Source organism: Terrapene carolina, unplaced genomic scaffold (assembly GCF_002925995.2).
Source record: "Terrapene carolina triunguis isolate 2854851 unplaced genomic scaffold, T_m_triunguis-2.0 Scaffold38, whole genome shotgun sequence".
Lineage (NCBI taxonomy): Eukaryota > Metazoa > Chordata > Testudines > Emydidae > Terrapene > Terrapene triunguis.
In genome coordinates, this window is record NW_020664389.1 from 4,990,198 (window position 1) to 5,012,892 (window position 22,695).

The 22,695-nt window shown below is 39.0% G+C and overlaps 1 protein-coding gene across 3 annotated transcripts in view; it reads right to left on the reverse strand.

Moving 5' to 3' along the window:
* Nucleotides 1-22,695, reverse strand: part of USP25 (ubiquitin specific peptidase 25) — a 137,855-nt gene that overhangs the window by 13,690 nt on the left and 101,470 nt on the right. Inside the window, exons 16-20 of one of the 3 annotated variants that reach the window (XM_024210388.2) lie at nt 18,327-18,555; nt 15,894-16,094; nt 14,126-14,265; nt 5,881-5,994; nt 3,381-3,476 (exon numbers count right to left, since the gene is read on the reverse strand). In XM_024210388.2, coding sequence (XP_024066156.1) covers nt 3,381-3,476; nt 5,881-5,994; nt 14,126-14,265; nt 15,894-16,094; nt 18,327-18,555 — 780 coding nt within the window. The remainder of the gene's footprint in view (nt 1-3,380; nt 3,477-5,880; nt 5,995-14,125; nt 14,266-15,893; nt 16,095-18,326; nt 18,556-22,695) is intronic. The other 2 variants (XM_024210389.2, XM_024210390.2) reach the window with 2 other exon arrangements.

The window sequence follows — 22,695 nt, forward strand, 5'->3', positions numbered from 1 at the left end:
GGAGCGCAGGGTCTGGGGGCTGCCCGGCAAACCGTGAAGCCGGTAGCGCTCGGGCAGCCCTTTTCGCATGGTTGGGAGGGAGGAGGGGGAATGCGGGGCGCTCAGGGGAGGGGGCGGAGATAGGGCGGGGACTTTGGGGAAGGGGCAGAGTTGGGGCGGGGCCGGGGGTGGGAAAGGGGCAGGGCCGGGGCCCCGTGGAGTGTCCTCTTTTTTTATTTTTTAAATATGGTAACCCTATTTTTTTTTTTAAATAAATTCTAGTTTTCATGAAAACTTTTCAATTGTGCTCATTAACTACTTAATTACTGACTCTAACCACTGTGTGGAACAAAAGACAAATCACTGAGAGAAATGGTGACAGATCTTATTATATTTTAAGTTTTTTTTTCTAAAAGGTACAAAAATGATCAAGCACTATGGTAAACAAATGTCAACTTGAACTAGAGTGAATGTATACAATGCCTGTATGCAGGATAATGTATATTAATGCTGTAACACTAACAAATCTTGAACACAACAGAAAAACAACAGGCAGTTTCAAAGCACTCAGTAATAAACATCCAGTTTAATATTTCAAATTCCTTTCTTCCCAAACACTTGGCAAGACTACTCATCTCAGCAAGACTTATCAACCATTTCTTTCACATAATTAAAATCTCTTCTTCTGTACATGTTTCTACCAGTTTCCAAAACTATAACTAACATTCAACAAACATAACAGTGTTTTTTCACAGAATAAACTGGATATTGCAGGTGGTTCCTCTTTCTACTTAGGAATTCAAGGGTTTTCTTCTCTTTCCTTCCAAGACACTCAATACATAGGTGAAATGCTATACGTTCAGAGGCATGTGAAGACAGGAGAAAGCCCTCATCTCATTTTCAAGGGTGGGACTTTAACTAGTCTAGCTGGAGGCAGAGGTGTGTGTCTGTGTGTTCATTTTTACTCTTTTCCTTGGACATACCAAAATGCTATTGACAAGCTTTGCATGATCTCAATTGAAAGGATGGATTATCAGGACCAAAATAAAGGTCTAATTAAATCAAGGTAACTATACCAGCAAAAAAGCATCTCCAGTAGGGGCATTTGCTGGTACAGCCATACCAGTATAGCTACACCAGCAAACCCTTTCTAGCATGGACAAGGCCCGAGACAAAAGCACTTAACACATACCACTTTATAGACAGTCTACCAACAGAAGAAAAGAACTTTTTCCATACACATTTTTGACTTGACCAAGTACAGTAACAGGCATCTTATCTGAGTTCTAAGATTCTTATATGCTGAGCAAAATAATCGTTTTTTCTTAATACAGTACGCAGAAAATGGGATTACGGTACAACCAATATATCAGAGAAAGATTCTATCTATTTCTCAAAGGAAGTTATATACAAAAATCCTGAAGAATGTGTTTTGCTTGATTCTGAAAACTAAGACAACAACCCTATAAAAACTTCAGGTTTCAGTGAAGAAAGATTGACTCATTTCAAATATGTTTCACCAAGAACAACAGTAAAGCAAACATATTCTAAAACAAACTAAAGAAAAAAACATGAAAAACAGAAAATTATCTTTGTAAGCACTATTATACCTAAAATACAATGCAAAACAAAAAATGGCATATAATTTTATTAAGGCACAGAGCATCTAAGAGACTATGGAAAACCACACTGAAGTAACATGAAGTTACACTTAATATTCTTCAAGTTAGGAAACTGAGTCAGCCACTTCACTATCATATTGCGCATTTAAGCCAAAGTATTAACTGAAATATTGTATGAATGTTTTTTACATACAAGTACAACACCACCAACCCCAGAAAGGTAAGTAAAGTAGAGCTGTGTGTGAAACGGTTCTCTCATCCCATGGGAATTTTTGAGATTTAAAATATTTTCCCCATCTCAAATCAGGACAAAAAATAGTAATCTCTAAAGTTTGTGTGAACTGAACAAAATTTCAAATCAGATCAAACAAAATATTTTGTTTCCATTATGAACTTTTTTATGTATATTTTTTACTATACATTAAATTGAACTTCAAAACTAAAAGTCATTTCAAACCAAAAAGTGGCACTTTTCATTTGAATTTTTCAAAAAACAGGAAATGCATTGCAATGGACCTTTTCCCATAAAAAAAGTTGTTTTGATGAATCTGCATTTTCCAATGAAAAATGTTTAGTTGAAAAATTCCTGACCAGCTCTATCAGTAAGGAAAAAGCAAACTCCTACCACATTTTCTAACCAAATTAACTCATTATATATGGTAAGAGTATAGAAGACTGTATCTGTCTCACCAGAAATTATGCATATTTAAAACAAATGTTAATGAATATACACTCCCCAAGGTAAAAAATTTCAACTTCCATTTTTTCCCTTTTAAATACCATAAACACGCATTCCCACGGAAAAAAATAAAATTAAAAAAATTCTGCACTATGTCATGGTGGCTCTTCCACTGGCACACTGATGATTCAAAAGCTTATGTACCAACAATTCAGAATGTTTACATATTAAGGAAAACTGATAACATCTGGATATGTTTTCTAAATTTAATATTACTTTGAAAAGTTAAAGAATGGGCACCTAAAACAGTATCTCCCAATAATACAGTACACTATACAAAAGGGATAATACTTACACTGTAACAAGTAAACCAAACCAAACCATTCAGCTTGTTATTTTATGGAGGACAAGAAAGCTTTGAAAAGCTTTGGTGAACACAGCGATGTTCCTGTGTGAAAATGCTGGAATTCTCAGAGACATGCTAGGGGAAGTCTGCATTTACGCTTGGTCTACACTAGGAATTTATGTCGGTATAACTACGTTGCTCAGGGGTGTGGTTTATTCACCCCCCAAGTGAAGTAGTTATACTGACCTTACCCCCAGTGTAGACAGTGCTATGTTGACAGGAGGGCTTCTCCCATCGACATAGGTAATGCCTCTTGGGGAGGTGGAGTATCTGTGCCAACAGGAGAAGGTCTCCCTTCAGCGTAGGCAATGTGTCCAATGAAACACTACAGTGGCGCTGCTGCAGTGTTGTAAATGGAGACAAGCCCTTAGTTATGAAAAAGAAACAAATGCCGTCATTGTTCAAGCTCACACCCCTAGCCTTAGTATTATCTTTCTTAGAAAATGTGGGAAGCTGTGACTAGTGGTATCAGAAAGCTTTATTGCTAACACACACCCCTATAAAAACACACACACATAATAAGATTTCTTTATGCTTCTGTCAGGACAAAAGTATTACTAACTAACTGAGGACTGAAGCCAAGAAAAAGAAAACAGACAAAAGCCAGAACAATCATAATATGCATTAATAGGAAAAAATATTCCAATAATAAAAAAAATCAGAGGAGAAATAAAGATTGAAATGTTAGTTGTACCTTAAAGAACCCTGCTTCTGGCCCACACCTGTCATAAACATTCCTGGCTTTACCTATAGCCATGATAATACCTTGCATGTTCGGGGTCAGCATGACCTGCCACAGGGGATTTAAGGTAAAAGTTTTGAATGATTAATATTTTAATGATTTAAGTCAATATGCCTTTAGACTCATGCAACAAAGAACAACCTACTGCATGCAAACATTGGAATGGCAAATGCTTCAGTGTTAGAGTTTGTGTTCTGCAAATTAATCATAACATTTTTCTCTACTTCTACCAAAGCAACAGCCATATATGATCTAACAGATGTTTACATTAGAATAAAGTAAGTACTAATAATTATTCCAAATGCAATGAAAGCAATTTAATAATTATATGGGCAAAATGTCCAAGGAAAGAAGAGACTGTTCAATACTGTTATTCCGCAAATACTGCAAAATGAATTAGTACTAACCTAAGAGCCTGTCTTACTAGCAAGGGATAAAAGCAAAGTTTCTATTATTTCAAATTAAAAAATCCATTCAAAATTCAGAATTTTTGATGTTCAATACTACAAATATTTATTTTTATCATTTTTCCAGATAATGCAATTATTAAATTATGAAGTATTACATAAAATATATATTCAAAATCAGGATCAGGGTTCCATTGTGCTAGGTGCTGTACAAACACACAAGAAGACATGGTCCCTGCCCTGAAGAGTTTATGACAATCTGAATTAAGAAGCAACAAATTTAAACTAACAGGAGGGAAGTGGGGAGGGAAGACAAAGGTAAAACCAGTAAGATTATGCAGTTACACCGGTTAGTTATATGCTCAGATTTACACTTCCAAGTTACTTGAAAGGTCTTTTTCCTACTTATATACAAATAAACAAACAGCCAGCTCTGTCTCCAAATACCACTCAGCCTAGGCATTATTGGCTGGCTAATTTCTTGCAGGCATCACAACAGAAGTGAGTCTTTATGGAGAGAAGGCAGAAAGCTTCGGGAATAGGTCAGGGAGGACATCCCATATGTAAGGGTAGCATGTAAAAAAGCACAAATACATTTACGGAAGAAGCAGACAAATGGACACAAGATCAGCACCACTGAGAAGAAGGGGATGTGGGATGGCATTGCTGTAAGACAAAGGCAGATAAGTAGGGAGGGGCCGAGTTGTGAATGTCCTTAAAGGTGAACATTAACAACAATTCCCTTGGAGCTAGTCAGGATATCATAAGAACTTTCTTTAGAGCTGCATTATGTAGGACATAAGGTCAAAGGACACAGATATGTAACTGCTGCATTCAGATCACAGTGGGTCTGACTTCTTACAAATACAACAGTACCATTTTAAGTTCTCCATCCCATTCTGCCAATTAACGTTTCTCACAACTGAGGAGTAAAATATGATTTGACCTACTCACTGCTGCACATGTAAAATATGATTTGACCTACTCACACCCAGCAATACATGGCTCCATGAGTTACTTAGAACATAGGTCCAGGTTCCTTGAGTAAGCAGGCACTGTGCACCAGCTATGTCCCCTCTCTGAGCAAACGGACAGGAAGTAGTGGAGTATGGGGTGGACCCTTGGCTCTGCATTCCCACACACGAGCCAGAAAAACTAAGCTAAATTGGGGGTATTGTAATTTGCTGCTGATCTAGGCCCGCAAAAAACTACTATCTTTCTGGAGCAAAGGGAAAAGCAGGAAGGAGACTGTTTCTCAGAGGGGTGGCTCTGAGGTTCTATGCCTTTCTGGTCTACTCCTCCAGAGCTGAAACTTAAGTTGCGCCACAAGGAACAACTTAACCTTTAATTTGCTTTTCTAATAGTCATGTTATAGGAATGCAATTATGAAATAAATGAGAATTTTTAAACATTTCTAATATTTGCCTTTTTCATTACACTTTTCTTCTTTAACTGTTACCATTGTAAGTTGGAGCCCTAGCATAAAAGGAAATACAATTGAAAAGTCAAGAGCCAGGAAACAGTTGGCTGCTAATCTGTCCTTAACTCATGCCTCTGTGTCTAAATATTTCAGCTTGTATCTGTAGGACAATTTGCTCCTCTGAATCTAAAATGTCTAAGCTTGGCAGATAATAGATGTAGTTTGAACCTTAACTTCATTCAACTGACAAAAACAAGGAAATTCAGAATGTCATTCTTTATTCTTAGTTTTTTAAAAAATGTAATATAGTTCACAAATATCTTTCATAGACTACACTTGGCCTAAGATAATACTCAATTTCCAATAGCTCAAAGGTACAGATATATGTGCCTTCCTATAATCATTTCATACCACACAAAAATGTGCCCAATTCGGGTAACTGCTGCTATCTTTTCTGTAAATTTTTGTTGTGAATTTCAAGAGATCATCATCACAAATTGCTAAGCTTTTAGTTATGCAGATATCTGTTAAGCGCCACAATGTGCAACATGCCAAAAAATTCACACCAGGCAGCAAAAGAAAACACTAGTGTAGCAACTGTGCGCAAGACTGCAATCAAAGGTACCTCATCGTCATAACCCCCCTCCTCTGACTCAATCACAAAAGTCCCTACATCAGGAATCGCCACCTCTACAACACGCTGGTTAGGAGCTGGTTGAGCTGGGGCGTTATCAGAGCTCTGCAGGAGAAAATCATCATCAGTATGAAAAAGTCAGAAAAAAGAAGAGAAAAGAAAAAGGTAACAAAATGACAGACTGATAAGTAAAACAATCTGTGTTGCTGGGATTTGCTAGACTTTATAGTATTAGACCACCTGCATTCTCTCTCACTATTTGGATTTTTGAAAGAAATTCAAAGGTATGAAAAATCTTAAGTAGTGAATTCTACACTCAATGTTTCCACAAGTCTTGGCCTTCAATTTGTCTTAACACCTTTCTAGAAAAGTGATTTTCCTTTTTGCTCTAAAATTATTTGCCTTTGTAATGCTCATACCTTCTCTGTTACTGTAGCACCAAAGTGGTGTTCTTGTGGCAATTTTGTTTTGACACTAAGGGGCAGATCCTCAGCTGGTGTAAATTGTCCTAGCCCCACTGAAATCAACCTGTCATGGCTCCATTGACTTCAACAGAGCTATCACAGTTTATGCCAATTGATAATCTGCTTGGATTAGAGTCATGTGGCAATCATGTGCCATAGAAACAAAATCCTCTAAGACCTATATTCTGTTGGAAGCACTATAATAATAATTTATATTCTATTAGCACCCAGAAGTCCCAATAAGGAACAGGCCCCATTGTCCCAGACACTCTATAAACACACAAGACGATGGAGTTCTTGTCCTGAAGAGCTTACCATTGGAAACGCAGGAACAGATAAAGGGCAGGGAACATAAATAGAATAAGTAAATGATTTTGGTGGTGACTGGCACATAGCTTGTCACAAGTTTTGCTGGGTTTGGGTTTTGTTCTTTTAAGCTGGGGGTAGAGCTTGGGTGAGAAGGTTAATATGAGTAAAGGAACAAAATAAAGGAAGAGGAAGATGGCTGTGAAGAGAAGGGAAAAAGAAGAAAGGAAAAGAAGACAGTATGGGCCTGTCTGAACTGTACACACTTATGTAATAAAGATTATTGAAACCAGATTAAAAAAGTGTGTTTGGACCAATTAAAACCGGTTTTTAGGACCCAGTTGTTTAGAAGCTACAATGCACAGTGCTACTAAACAAGGTATTTATACTGAAAAGTTGCTTAATTTGTGACAGAAAATTTCAGAAAAATGTTCTCAAATACTTAATATTCTCCAAATACTTTTATAAAGGGGGCACAAGGAGCCTTAACTTTGCCTCTTTATGAACACAGAGGTTACTCACCTTGTGCAGTAACCGGAGTTCTTAGCGATGTGTGTCCCTACGTGTGCGCCACTTCAGGTGCATGTGCACCCCCGCACCTTTAATCAGAGATTTTTGGTAGCAGTTCTTGTTCGGCTCATGCATGTATGTACCCTATACATCCTTGTATACAGAGCTGAACAGGCAAACCATCCTCAGTTTCTTTTCAAAGAAAAGTCCTACAAAGTCCTGCAGAAAAAAACTCAGAAGGAGAAGAGGAGGGCAAGTAGTGGAGTACCCGTAAGGGGACATATCTTGAAGAAGTCCAATTACTGTATAAGGTGAGTAACCTCTCCCCCTTCATACAGTAGTGTTCCTATGGGTGCTCCACTTCAGGTGACTCCCTAACAGTATTCTGACAAGGAGGAGGAAGCTTTGTAACAGAATCTAATACTGAAGACAAAACCGCATTGACAACTACACTATCTGATCTAGGGGCATGAACCAAAGTACAGTGGTTGTAGAAAGTATGTACTGAAGTCCAGGTTGCATCTCTGCATACTTCAGCAACTGGAACATTCTTCAGTAATGCCATGAAAGTAGATTGTAACCTTGTAGAATGAGCTAATGCTCTGGAAGGAGGTTGATGTTGGCAAAGTCGTAACATAAAATAATACACCCAGATCTTATCTTGAAAATTTCTGGATAGATTGTAGATCCTTTGGATCAGTTTGCAATTGAAACAAGCAATCTGGTAGATGAATGGTCTGGTTAATATGAAAATTGGAAGATCCCTTAGATGAATATTTTGGATGTGGTTGTAACAAGACCTTTTCCTTGAAGAACATAGGAAATGGAAGAGGGTCTGCCATGAAAGCACCCAGTTCTCCGACCCTCCAGGCAGAAGTGATGGCCACCAAAAAAACCTGTTTTCAGCTATAGGTGAACCAATGAACACATAGCTAATGGCTCACAAAGGTAATTCATAAGGTAATTATCAGCCAGGTTTAAGTCCCATATTGTTAAGTAAATTCTCTAATTTGAGGGAAAAGATTAACCACATCTCTGAGTAATCTTGACGTCGTGGGGTGAGCAAATACTGAAAAACCTTCTACTAGGGAATGAAAGGCTGTTACAGCTATTCAGTGAAACTTGATGAAACTCATAGGACGATCTGATCTTTTTAATTCCAAGAGGTAGCCCAGGACAATGGAACAAGAAGAGAGTGGGCAGGAGAAATCTGTCAGTGGGTCTGCCAGAGGTAGTATCTCCTTCATTTTTGAATTAAGCATGTCACATGGATTCCTTTCTACTGTTTAACACCTGTTGCACTTCTGTTGAATGGGTAGTCTCTAATCCAGAGAACCATTGAGGAATCATGCCTGGAGCCAGAGAAATTCAAGACTGGGGTGAAGTGTCTGACCAGTATCCTAAGACAACAAACAAGAACTGATCAGAAGTCGCAGTGGTGGACGAGAAGCAAGTCTAATGACATAAGGATATCAAACTTTTCATGGCCAAGTCAGCGCAAACAACATGACTTTGGCTTTGTCTTGCTTGACTTTGAATTTTCAAGAGCAACGGTATTGGCCAATATGCATAAAGAAGGCCCTTCATCCATGAGATGAGAAAGGAATCGCCTAGTGATTGAGGTTCAGGTCCCCCTTTCAAACAAAATTTCTTGCGCTTTGCATTGGCTGCAGTGCAATAAAGTCCACTTCTGGAAACCCCCAGGTTAAATATATCCTGCTGAGGACTCGTGAATCCAACTCCCACTTGTAACTCCGAGAGAAGCATCTGCTGAGGTAGTCAGCCATAGTGTTCTTAATACCTGGAAGGGAAGACTATCTGCTTAGCTATGCACCAATTCCAGAGTTTTATCACTTCGGCATAGAGTGAAGGGAAACATGTCCGCCCGACAATTGATGTAGAACATGCAGGTCACATTGTCTGTTATGATCGCAACGGATTTGGCTCTGATCAGTGGAAGGAAGAGGGAGCATACCCTCCTGCCTGGTCTCAGTTCCAGAATGATGATGTGCAGAAAACCCACTTGGGGAGACCACTTGTTCTGGATGATGTGTGATTTGAGATCAGCTCTCTATCCCTAGAAAGATGCGTCTGAAGTGATGACAACGGTCAGAGGAGCTTGGGGGAAAAAAAACAAAAACAAAAAAAAAAAACACATCTCCCATACAGATCTTGGAAGGATTCTTCCACATATTGAGTGAGTCCAGAACCCAATGAGAACAGAGACCTGTCTGTCTAGACTATGCTCGTTTCGTGTGTCAATGGTCCTCAGCCATCCCTGTAAACACTGGAGATGTCATCTGGCATGTTGGGTTAATGAAGACATAAGCTGCCATATGACGCTACAGCTGAAGACAATTCCTTGCCAAGGTCTGAGGACTTATCTGAGTCCTTCAGACAAGATTTTCAGGTTTGTGAACGTGTCCACAAGTAAGCAAGCCTTGGCTGTCATGGCATCTAGAGAAAGTCCTATAAAATCTATCCTATTGAACAGTCAACTAGGGATAATCTGTTTGATGTAGCTGTTTAGAAGTCTGAGATCTGATATTGGGGACTAGAAAGTACTTGGATTAGGACCCCTCTCCCCTGTGCTGGACTGGACCTCATTCTATGACCCCTAAGAGTAAAAGGGAGATGACATCCTGTCTCAGCAACTGATTGTGAGTTGGGTCCCTGAACAGACAGGGGAAAAGTGGGTGGGAGGGAGGCGTGGAGGTAAAATGGATGGAATAACCATTTGTTATGACTTCCAAAACCCATTTGTCAGATGTTACTGTCGCCCATGCAGGATGGAATCGGGAAAGGCTGTATCCGAGTGGGGGGAGGACAGGACAGTGCAGCAGCAAGTCCCTGTGGAGGGAGTAGTTCAGACTCCTGACCAAGCCATCAAAACTGGAGCTTAGCCATAGCAGATGGCTGGGATGAAGTAGCTCTGTCAGTAGCTGTTTTCTTTTTGGAATATCTTTGTCTCTGGGCCCAAGGTTAAAGTGGCCTACAGAAAGTAGAAAAGTAAACTGTGCGAGATCTTTGGGCCATCTAACACCTGCTAAGTTTCCTTTCATTTATAGGTGTATAGATCCCAAGGGATCCAAGAGTGGCCCTCGAACCTTCAAAGTATGAAGGGACTGTCTGTAGAGTCTGAAAATAACTTATAACCCTCTACAGTAGACTGTACCTCTCTATGGAAGCTGCACAGCTGGAGCCAAGGTGCTTGTTACATCATGGTGAGATGGTACAGGCTATGCTATCGGCTGTATCCAAGACGTTTTTGCCAAGAGCTGACCTTCATTTATGATGGTCTTAAACTGTTCATGGTGGTCCTGTGGCAAATATTTAATAAAGATACTAAATTTGCTGTAATTCAGATAGTGATATTTTGACATGAACTCCTGATGATTTGCTCTCCTGAACTGTAGGGTCGCAGAGGAGTAATTTTTGCGACCGAAAAGATCAAGATGCTTTTGGTCCTTGTTAAATGGGATAGCATTGGTTTTGTATTGCCTCCCACCCTCTAACTGCATCCACAACCAAGCAATTTGGTGTCACATTGAAAATAAAAATTCTGAATCCATGACCAGAACATATGGTATTTTTTGTTAGTATGTTTGCATGCAGGGAGTGCTGTGGCAGGGGTTTGCTGGACTGTCTTGGTTGGCTCTAGAAGAGCCTAATTAATTGGAAGTGCCACACACGTTGAAGCTGAGGAATGTAAAATATCCAGGGGTTTATGGTGGAAGTCCAAATCCCTCGTGAGGAAGTGTAAAAGAGCAATTTGTTTCATCAGCTCCCGGAACTCTGGAAAGTCATCTGCCATGGAAGGTGTTGGAGGCATTATAGCCTCATCAGGAAATATTTGTACAAGGTGCTACATCCTTGTCAGCCCTTGCCTCCTACCCCTCCAGCTGTAGGAAGGTGGGGGATCATCTATCTTCCCTTCCCTCCATGTGGGGAGGAGAGTAAACTATCCTTGAATAAATGTGAAACACAAACAGAAAGCTGTGAATCGAGTCAGATTCCTCTTCCACACGTTCTAATGGAGATGATAATTGTTCCCCTTGGATAGTGTAAGTCAGAGAAGTCGAGTGACCCAATGAGAAATGACTAGAGAGTGACCCAGAAGACCTCAGTACTGAGAGATGTGTGGTACCAGCAAGCAGTGGACTCTCTGGTTCATTGGAGATGAAGAGGTCTGGAGTATCTGAACTCCTGGGGTACCGGAGGAACTCTGGAGGTTGATTTCAGTACCGAGGTAGATACCGGATTTTTAGGAGCAGTCTTAGACATCTTCATGATACCAGAAGCACTTGGAGCCTCAACAACACTCTTCTTGGGTGCCTCAGGTATCCGGTGACTGAGATGTTTTTGAGGAAGATTTAATACGCCTGCTCCTTGTCAATACCATCAACATAGAGTGCACAGCTTTCAGTACTGCAGACATGGAGGCAGGTTCCTCAGCCCTGGATGCTTTCAGTGACTGGGATCTCAAGGTGGCCAAGTTAGCATAAGTCTTCTCCCTTGCATGGGGATCCTGCATACCTCAGAAAATACAAGTCCGAAATGACCCTACAAGTTGGGAAAACACAAGCAAAAGGGAAAGACAAAAACCCTAAAACAAACTATGTACAACTATATACAACAACTAAGTATATAACAACATTAAGGCAGTTAGTAGAAGCAGGCATGTGCAGCACTCCATCTTAAACCAAAGGTGGTTGAGCAGGAACTGAGGGCAGTTCGCCTGTGCAGCCCTATATATTTTTGGTACGGGACATGAGTATGTGTAGAGAGCATAAAGGCCGAATGGGCACTGCTACCAAAAGTCTCTGATCAAAGGTGCAGGAGTGCCTGAAATGGAGCAACCATAGAGACACTACTTGAAGAAAAACATTCCATTTCAGACTTAACAACATGAAGACATCTAGTTTCTCAAACATACACATACAATTTCTGCCTCTCCTACAATTAATTACTCCCCCCAACCACAATCTTGTAAACGACTGGGACTGTTCATTCCATGTCATAGGCCTGAACTGACGTATTTTGTTCCCTGCAACCAAGCTAGTATGCATCTATCCTGGTGTATCTGGAGGGAAGCCAGCAGACCCAAGGTAGAGAACAGGGGTAGGCAGGATATCATTGAGGACTTTCACATCCTCATTTTGGGGTAACACAAATAGGTACAAGGCACCATATATGTTTCCAGTCTGTTTTGCTATGTTGGCATCGATTTTTCCAATTTAGGCTCTACTATTTTGTTAAACGTGACAGATTATTTTCTCTAAGAACACAGGCGGCCATCTAAACATTAACCTAGGAATATTGGTGACAGTATGTCTTGGTGTCAAGAGTTAGATTAGCTTCCCTGTTGATTTTAAACCACAACTCAGCAGTGTCTGTGCTCTCGACATCACAATGGTTGAGAGACAAGAGAAAAACACTTCTGCTTTGATTAAACACCAATCCAGGATTCCATTTCCATGTGGAATCGATCCACAGAAGTATCCGAATTCTTGATGTGAAATATGAGCATTTACTGGTATATATGCTTGCCTATTAGTTCCTGAGTCTAAGTGGGCTTGTTTAGCTCTGGACAATTAGGACTCAGGCCACATTTTTGTTTTATTTATTTATTTTTAAGGAAGAATGCATGAACTTTGCACATGCCCAACTTGTTCATATACTTCTCCACGATGACTTAGCAAGACAAACTGGGGAAATAATAAATAATAAACTGATACATGTTACATTATTTTGATCTAAAAAACAAGTATTCCAATAAAGTTGCTTGTGGTTTCAAAATGTATTTATTCATGCAAACATATTTGATCAAATACTTATACCTACAGTTGGTCAAAGAATATTTGCTGAATGTAAAATTCATTGAATTTTAGCTTCATAAAGAATTCACAAAGCAGCCTCTTATTTGCAATTCTATTCAGTGCTCAAAATTACTTGAAGACTATCTGAAGTGAAGTACTGGAAGTCTTTGGAGGATTCACATAAAAAGTAATTACCCAATATTCTGGCTGGTGTAACATATGTATTCTAAGTTAAATATATACATTTGATGAATCATGAAGACCTGTTTCGAAGTCTGTGAATTCAAATACTAAAACCTAGGATAGGATCCTAGTTCAAATAGAATTGAAGCAGGATATTCATGTTTTCCCCCCAGTATGCAACTAACTACGTATATCCTCCATAAATACAATGCTTAACCTTAAAAACTACATCAACTGATGCAGCCTTTCAAGGATACTGACGACTCCAACTGGTGTCTCAAAATCCCTAAATAAATTTTAAAAAACCTAATATTTTTTAGTGTCCTGGGAGGAATACTCCTTTATATACTCCCATAACTAGAACATTATTAATTGTAGGCAGGAGAAGCGCCAGGGTTTTTGCCACCCTAGGCGGCAGCGCTCCTCCTCTGAGCATTCGGCGGCGGGGGTCCTTCCGCTCGGCGTCTTCGGGGCACTTTGGCGGCGGGTCCTGGAGCGAGTGAAGAACCCCCGCCGAATTTCCGCCAAAGACCCAGAGCGGAAGGACCTCCCCCCCCCCCCCCCCCCGAATTTCCGCCGGGGGCGGCAAAAAGGCTGCCCCCCCCCCCCAAATCCTGCCGCCCTAAGCGACCGCCTAGGGTCGCTAGTGGAAGCGCTGGCCCTGATTGTAGGTGGACACAAAGACATGTGTGACCGTTATTTAAGAAACAACATACTGTACTCAACAAAGAAGTGTGATAATTACATACAATGTATGTACATCATTAGTTTTACTCTACTATCAGCCTTTAGGTATACTCCATTTCTTCTGGACAGAGTATAAAGGCTGAATAGTCACTAAGGAAAGGTTAATGCTTTCTTCAAGGGAATAATTTTCTCTTATCAGATATTATAATACCTGTCACTTGCAAGATAAGAAAAGAAGGGGTATTAAAAACTTGAAAATATCCTCACCGTTTGCATGACAGTTTCAGGACTTCTAACTTCCTGTTCAGCTAATGCTTTAGTGATTGCTCGTACAGAATCTTCTTTCAACTGCTTTGAGAGATCAGTTCTTGATGGCTGCTCTAAATACTCTGGTTCTCCTGCTTGAGCTTAGTGACAAAAAATGAAGATAAGCAATTTCATATTCTTAACATAGCTAAGTCTATCCGCGTTATTTGGGTTAACAAGTAAGTGCTAAAGAAACTTGCACAAAAATGCAAGTTATGTCAAATAATTCACACAAATCTGCTTTAGATCCATGTTCCCATCTTTTCTAGTTTAAGCACTGAAAGAGCTTAGTGAATAGTTTTAGGATTAGAAAAGTTTAAAATCATATTTAACATATTTGAATTGCCTGTAACACCTGCTGAAGCAGAACACAGTACCCATGTTGAGCCTGGGGCTGTGCATGAGTGTAAGGGTCTTCCTGAATCTCCTTGTGGGATTGTGGCCTAAAATATCTAAGAGTTTAAATCTAAAAGATTTATATTGCAAAATAAACACACATTACAATCAATACATTTTACTTTTCAAACAACTAAGAAAACACAAATTCCTTTCCATTGAAATGTAGAATCTTCACTAAGAAAAACAAAACAGACTTGTTTATTGCTTTCAGTTAGTAAAACAAAAAAAGGATAAAGATCTGCTCGTAAATTTCAAGAGAAATTCATTCAATATTTTGTATCACTAATACAAAGAACAAAAACTAGGCTGTTCCAAGTAACTGAAAAACTAGACATTTAGAAGATGAAATCACTCTTTGGAGTAAAAAAAATGCAGTTTAACATTATCAGTACACCAATTTTCTAGATACGTTTGGCCAAACTATGATCTGCGTGTCTGTCACTACGAAATGAACATACACTCTTTAATGATCCAAGGGTGACAAGAATGTATGAATGACAGACTCCCACTATCCACGCGTGTCTAGTCATCTTAAGTATTACACTGTAGAACCACCAAAGCTAGAAATGGACATAGAGAAAGAGACTAGGTAGGTTAATAGACTATGTCAGTGCGGGACTGTCACTACAATTAGTTCACCAATTGTCTGTTCACGTCAGCTAAATCCCAAGCAGTTGAGTTTCCACCACTATTCTTTGGAGTCCACCACACCATTCCTAACATTCTCAGTATTTTCCTGGTAATCAGCCTAAAGTTTTCCTATTTCTTAATTTAATTCCATTACTACAATAATATACCACACAATTTCTCCCTCTCCTTACGGCTAAATTCTGCTCTCACATTACTGTAAATCTAGAGAATCTGAGTACTAGGAAAATTTAGAGAGAGGAGAAAGGGAAAATACCCTGGAGATACCAATTTTATTTCTTAAAATAAAAGGCCAATGGGAGCTACTAACTACTCTGCACTTCTGAAAAATCAGGCCACATTTTCAATTTTGAAGAATGCTTTCAGCTGAGGTGGTACTGGAACTTCACAAGGGCAGAAAATTACTCAACATTAATAAGACCATCCAGTAGGCTTTTTTAATTTTTTTTTTTTATTTTAATGAGAAAAGAAAACCCCCAACAGAAACCAATGCTTATTTAAAAACCAAACAAACTCCTAATGTGGTTATTTTATAGAACTCACTGTTGAAAACAATTCAAATGGGAAGAAAAATAGTTCCGTATCTTCAAAGATATGATAGTTTACAGCTGGCATTAATGTATACACATGCAAAGTTTTATTTTTGTTTTCCCCCCAACATAAAAAATGTATGCAGACCAACCTGGAGCAGAGGAGGGTGCTGGCATCCTGGGTGTCTGAGATGCTAACAACTTTTCCTGTTGTACTTTCTGAGCAAGTTCTGCATCCCATTCTTCTAGTTCTTTTTCAAAACGCTTATTGTCTTCCTTGACATAGTCCTTTAAATCAAGAGGCAACGTATCCATTCCAAGCAGCATCTGACCAGTTTCCTTATTAAATTCTTCTGTAAAACCACATGGTTTATGTGTTTCACAAAATAATGAAAGGCAACAGGAATACATGTGGATGAAAGGCATTCAGAATGAGCATTCTTGAAAGCATACAATATACCAGTGAAATTTAAAAAGTTGTCTCACATTTATGAATACGTCTCAGTTTATCATTTGTCATATGCAGGAAGCTTACTCACCTGGAGGTGGAGCTCATGAAGCATTTTGCTTCTGCAATTTAAGTCTTGCACTTGGGCAACATAAGCTCATTACCACCTAGAAAGCCAAACCTCTGGGGCTGTGTGCACTTTACGAATCAAAATGTTCACAGCAAAAGTACATAAGGGACTGTGGTCCAATTGCTTTCCATTCCACTTGGTCTTAGTTAGACTTAGAACTTTTAGACTGGCAGAGCCACACGTTGGGGCCAACAAAGCCTGTGGCGGCAGGCCCCTTATGAATTTGGGGATCTGGAAATGTCGAGGCTAATCTTAGTAATCATTTAAAACTAAGTGAGATTTCTAACTTTTTACCTTATGAAGACAGCCTTAAAAATGTAAAGCAATATAAATCTATTACTATGCTTGGAAACTTGTCACTAAGTTGTAACCAAAAGATCCAAGTTCTTCATGATATTTTCATTCTACACAATGCGGTTTGGCAGATCCACCTAACCCTTAACAAGTAGTCCTTTGATTTCTGGGACCAATTCACTAATGTCTGGGTGTGGAGAGAATAGTGAAGGCCCCAACTACCATAGCACTACAGGCATAAGAAACTCTCCCCTTTGTCTGTCAGATGAGCAGTCAACCTCCGCTGAATAGTCAGTCTATATAATCTATGGCCACAAGAGGGAACAGTGAAGGAGAATATCTATTTTCTTTTAAAACATTTTTGAACTACGATTTAAACTACAAACTAGTCATAAAAAAGAGGATTGATGAAAACATGGTCCATCACCACAATTTATTCATAATATGGTTAAAGATACACTTATCTATCGTGGTCAGACAAGAACTGCAAGCAGCGGGACTGCTTTCTGTCATGTAGCTTTGCAGTGAACATTTGTATTCTTGTGGGAGTATGTGCATATTCTCCCTAGTCATTGCTTTCTGGTTGGACATGATTTAATGCGACAAGGGATATGTTCCTAAGAAGTTTTAGCCGGTCTAACTGGGACTGGCCAACCGGGGCCAGATCAGATAATCAAAACTACAGATAAACTGGAAAATGCAATGCTGCAGTGCCATCTAACGGTTGTTTCTGGCCCTGGAGACCTGGTTGTTCAGTAAATGTAGAGAGCCAGTTAAGTCAGGGTTGAATAAACAGGTTTCTACTGTATTCCTTTGTTTTGTTTTTCACAAGGAAGAACTCAAAATGTAAGTTAGCTATGAAGTGCTCATTTCAATAATTTGCAACAAGCTTTTTTTTTTTTTTTTTTTAAACACTCCATGAAAAAGTACATTAAGTATATTAAGTGGATGAAGGCAAGAAAAATATTCCTGAGAACATGTAAAAGTGACCTATTCTATAGCTTTTAACATTTAACTTTTTTGGTTTTACTCTCTGGTGTTGTGATAAACCTATGCCCTCACCATGACGTCTTCATTTGGCAAACATTTTATTTTGCTATTTTAATAATGCTGAAGCACTACGTACTGTGACACTATGATGCGTACTACTCAAAAGATGGGTAGTATTTTTTGCCATCTAGAAAACTATAAACATTGATACCTATTAGCATAATTAAATATTTCACTTTCTACTCATTTGTTTAAACACTAAAGATTGACATTACTCCACACAATAACCCCATCTTTAGGGCTATAACTTGGGCAGCGCTTTATCTAAACACCTACAATATTCTTTAGCTGACCTACAATTAAGCAATGTTCACTTGTAAAAATGTAGAAAAGCAGGATATCATTGCTGCATTTGTACTGAACTCTACAGGAACGCGGGGATTTTTGGGGGGGGAGGTTGCTTAGTTTTCTTTGTATTCAACTATAAATGCACATGTAACATTTTAGTCAACAATAGAAATTAAAATAATCATATGACTATTACTTTTCATGTAAATAAAGTATTATATACAAGTGTAAATTTCAAGCTCTTAAATTCTGCTATAATTATATTAGCCATAGTTCAGAGATTCAACAAAGCAACAGAACCACTCAGGAAGTCAACACCTTGAGCACAACTTCCACATACTGTATTTCATGCTGAAAATATACCCCAGACATTACCTTGTATCAAGAATTGTTCCTTATCATTGATATACATTAAACAGTACGCACTGGCATTCCTGTAACCACCGAAAGAATCACGTTCCAACTCCTCCCAAGTTGACTTGGTCACAGAAATATCATTATATTTCATCCATCTCCTCTGGTGGTGGTCATAAATGTATGCCCAATAGTGCCCTGCGTTAGCTTGGCCTTCATGAACTAGTACAGCATGTAACCGATAAGGAACCTAACAGAAAGAAAGCATAATTTAAATGTTGTTGCCATTACAGTAGGAGGAGGTTACTTACTATAACTGAAGGTTCTTCGAGAAGCGTCGTCCCTATTTGGATTCCAGACATGGGTGTGCATACGTGCCAAGCGCTGGTGCCAGAATTGTTCGTAGTAGCGTCCGTTGACCCCACATGTACATCATGCGTTGGCTGCGTCGTGTGTCCAAGTCTTTAAGAGGCTGTGCGGGTCAACATCAGTCCCTCTTACCAGTAAGCAATTAGCTTACTCCAATCCACAATGCAGGGGATGGAAGGCAGGTATGGGAATCCAAATAGGGACTACACACCTAGAACCACCTCCAGTTACCGTAAGTAATCTCCTCCTCTTCAAGTGATGGTCCCCATATGGATTCCAGATGTGGGAGAGTAGCGAGCAGTGCTCAGAATATTGATCTGGACACTTGAAAAATCAGACAAAGTAACATGGGTTATAAGGCAGCTACAACTTTATTTGCCTAACTAACAATTTACCTGGGTCAACCACCACTCAGATAGTCACTACAAACTACTCTAAAGCAATCTACTAAAGAAAATAGATCTCTTCCTTAGAGCATGTTCTTTTTCATTCTTCAGTGTGCAGTACAGACACACAGACCAGCTCAATCCCAGAGTGAATACTACTCATCATGCCAACATCACAATGATTCTTCTACCACTGTCATGTTCAAGTACCATGTCTGGAACTTCAAACAATCAGCCACAAACTATGAATTCAACCTTCCTTTTCTCAATTCTGAAAGTAGCAAACTTCAAACTCTAGATTACATACTGTTAAAAAGCTTAAACCCCCCCCAAAAAACCAGCCGAGTCACGTTTCCTGGTTTAAACAAGTCTTTCCAAAGCATAAATACAAGAGTGCATCAGCAGAGATAAATAATAAGTCAAACAATATACTGAGTTTAGGTTCTGATTGTCTGATCATGTTGACTGCATCACTAACGAATTACATAAATGAATGGTTTCCTCATATAATAATTGGTGCACTCAATGCACCAGTTATTGTCATCTGGAGAAATATTTAAGAGAACAGAGGCCATCTGCCTGTCAAAGATGGCCAGTTTGTGTCAACCATTTGAATACTTAAAGAAGATACTTATTTAATACATTAGTAAGCCATTTGTTGATAGGCATCTAAGCATCTTATAATAGAACAAAACAAGAAAGTTACAAGAAAAAAAAAACAGCCAGGTAAAATATACAGTCAACCTATACCAAAACATCTGGAAAAAATATATAAAATCACTGAAAGTTTTCACTGGATTCTACCATCTCCCAATTAACACAAAACAGTACAGAAAAAAGGAAAGTCCTCATCTTGGCAGTCTGCACATCTGTTTTTATTCCCCCACACCACACACACTCACTTCCTGGATTCATCCCAACCCTTTGAACTTACTCTTCTGCTCCAGCCTTCAATGCACAGAACCAACTTCCTGCCTACCCTCTCCCTCCCCCCCATTTAGCATCCAACTCTTCAAGCAATCCCTCCTCCCTTATCATTACTATATTCTGCATGTCATTAACTATTATCCCATGTCTTTCCCTTGAGTGTGTCTGTCTTGCTTTACTGGACTTGTTAACTCTTTGAGACAGGGAATGCATTATACCCAAGTTTGCAAAGGGCCATGTAAATTAATAGTAACATATTGATGGTTTAATAAAATTAGTAATATTTCAGTCAGTTCATTTCTGTGTACATCAGAAAGTTGAACACTTCCATCTTAAAGTACATCTTGAGAGTACCAATAGACCTATAATAATTAGGAGCATATAAGAAAACAGCTGTATTCTTATTGTGTTCAGTCAGTGAAGAAACTTATAGCTAAAGAGAAGCAAAGGCCAGGTGGAGGGGTCCTCTCCTCATTTTGAGATAACAGAAGAGGGACTTCATACCAATGTCTAGGCCAGACCATGCCAACAAGTATACATCCTTGCACTTTCCTCAGTGTCTAAGAGCATGAACTTTAGCTCCTAATCAATGAAAATATTGATACAAAGATTTGCAGCAGATGTGGAGACAAGTTAAGTTTTTACCAGTCACCAACACATACGACCTCTGCTCACAGTGATGCCTTATTGGACTACACAGTCTACCTTGCCTTCAGTAGCTATAAATAACAAAAAAAAACCGTGAGTAAGGCCAAGAAGAGGTTCTCCAAGAAATCTGCCTTGGTTTTCAAGACCAGTAGAATACAAGAATCAAACAAGTTAGCAGTGAGAGTCTAAACACCTTAGGGGCATAGGATGCTTGCTAGTGACCATCTTCTGGCAACACCTATGGCAGAATTTGAAGACTTTTTGCAGTAGAGATGATAAGTGTTAAAGACCATAAGACTAGAGAAGGAAAAATGATCCACTTTACCTTAAAAGACCTTTAAAAAAAAGGTAAAAGTGTTTTTCTTAAAAAAAAGTTCAAGGGAAAAAATATCAATTCTATAAAAATAGCATTAAATATTACTATTATCCTTAATACAAAAAGAAATTTTTAGAAGGACTGAGGATGTTAATGAGTAGCTTTTTAATCCAAGGCAAGCAGTATAACAAAAACAAAATAAAGAGGAAGAGATCCAAATGCTAATCATACAGCAATCTTGAGTGCTAATAAGCCGGTCTGATATTAAAAATTTAAGCTATCTTTCAGGTTTATTATTATTAAGATCTAAAGCCTAGAGTGAAGATCTATGTAGGAGAATGTCTGCTGGACTCTTGTTGCACACACCTTGAAAGCTATACTATTGCAGCACGAGACTTCAAGTTTAATATCTGTGTTATTGTCAAGATAAAAAAATAAGATCACTTATGACAACGATTAGGGATATTGGAATGCCCCTAATATTCTGGGTTGCCATTCTCAAAACAATAGAACTTCAGCGTTACGAACACCAGAGTTACCAACTGACCCGGTCAACCACACACCTGATTTGGAACTGGAAGTACACAGACAGCAGAAGAGACCCAAAAAAAGCAAATACAGTAAACTAAACTACTAAAAAAAAATAAAGGGAAAGATTTGACAAGATTAAAAAAGATTTCAGAAGGTAAGGAAACTTTCTGTGCTTGTTTCATTTAAATTAAGATGGTTAAAAGTAGCATTTTTCTTCTTCAGAGTAAAGTTTCAAAGCTGTATTAAATCAACGTTCAGTTGTAAACTTTTGAAAGAACAACCGTTATGTTTTTGTTCAGTTATGAACATTTTAAAGTTACAAATAACCTCCATCCCCAAGATTCTGAGGTTCTACTGTATATCAGTTTCTTTGAGCTATGAGGCTATGCAAACTCCCTGAAACTACAATTGCTTCACAATTAGCCAGTAGGAAAAGCAGAAGAGGCGCAAAGGTTGTACCTGTCCCTGAGACAAGAACATTGCCCTCTATAAAGCTCCTTAGTGCTGGCAACCCCAGCTGAAAGAATCTTGGCAGTCCTCTGAAATGAGTGTCCTGGGTGGGTAACATTGTTCAAATACAGCTGAGTTACCTAACCAATTTGGAAGCATTTTTTAAAAGGAATATGGGTATGCAGATTAATTAGAAAGACTAATTTCTCTGTATGCCTTTCTGATGACATTCCCTCACCACAGCATAGCACAGTACAACCCATTGGGACTGAGATTTTAATTGAGTTTTAAATAAAATTGTGCTAATTGGGTTAACTTCAATCCCTCTTTCTCTATCTCTGACAAACTAGCTGCCAGAACTGTTTAGTCTGATCAAGGAATGTTAATTGCAGCCTTCCACAAAGAGAGAGATGTATAGTGCTAACAAGTGAATTCTGTACCAGTAGCTGTGTCTCACAATAAACCATTATATCAAGAAGCAATTAATGGTACACAGCAACACAGAGTATGTAATTAGCTGCAGACAGGGGAGTTTGAGAGGGACAGCAAGAGATCCTGCTGCTGAACAGGCTACCAGGTGAGAGTGAGAGTACTAGCTGTTGGTGTGAGTGAGTTTGCTCAACTGTTTGAATTTTAATTTTAATTCTGATTTCAGGTGACTTCAGTTTCAGTTACAGCTGCTGTGGTAGTTGGGACTGAGTGCCTGACCTTGTTCCCTTGATTTTTCCCTTGATTGCCTTTGATTGGCCTTCCCCAGTGTGAC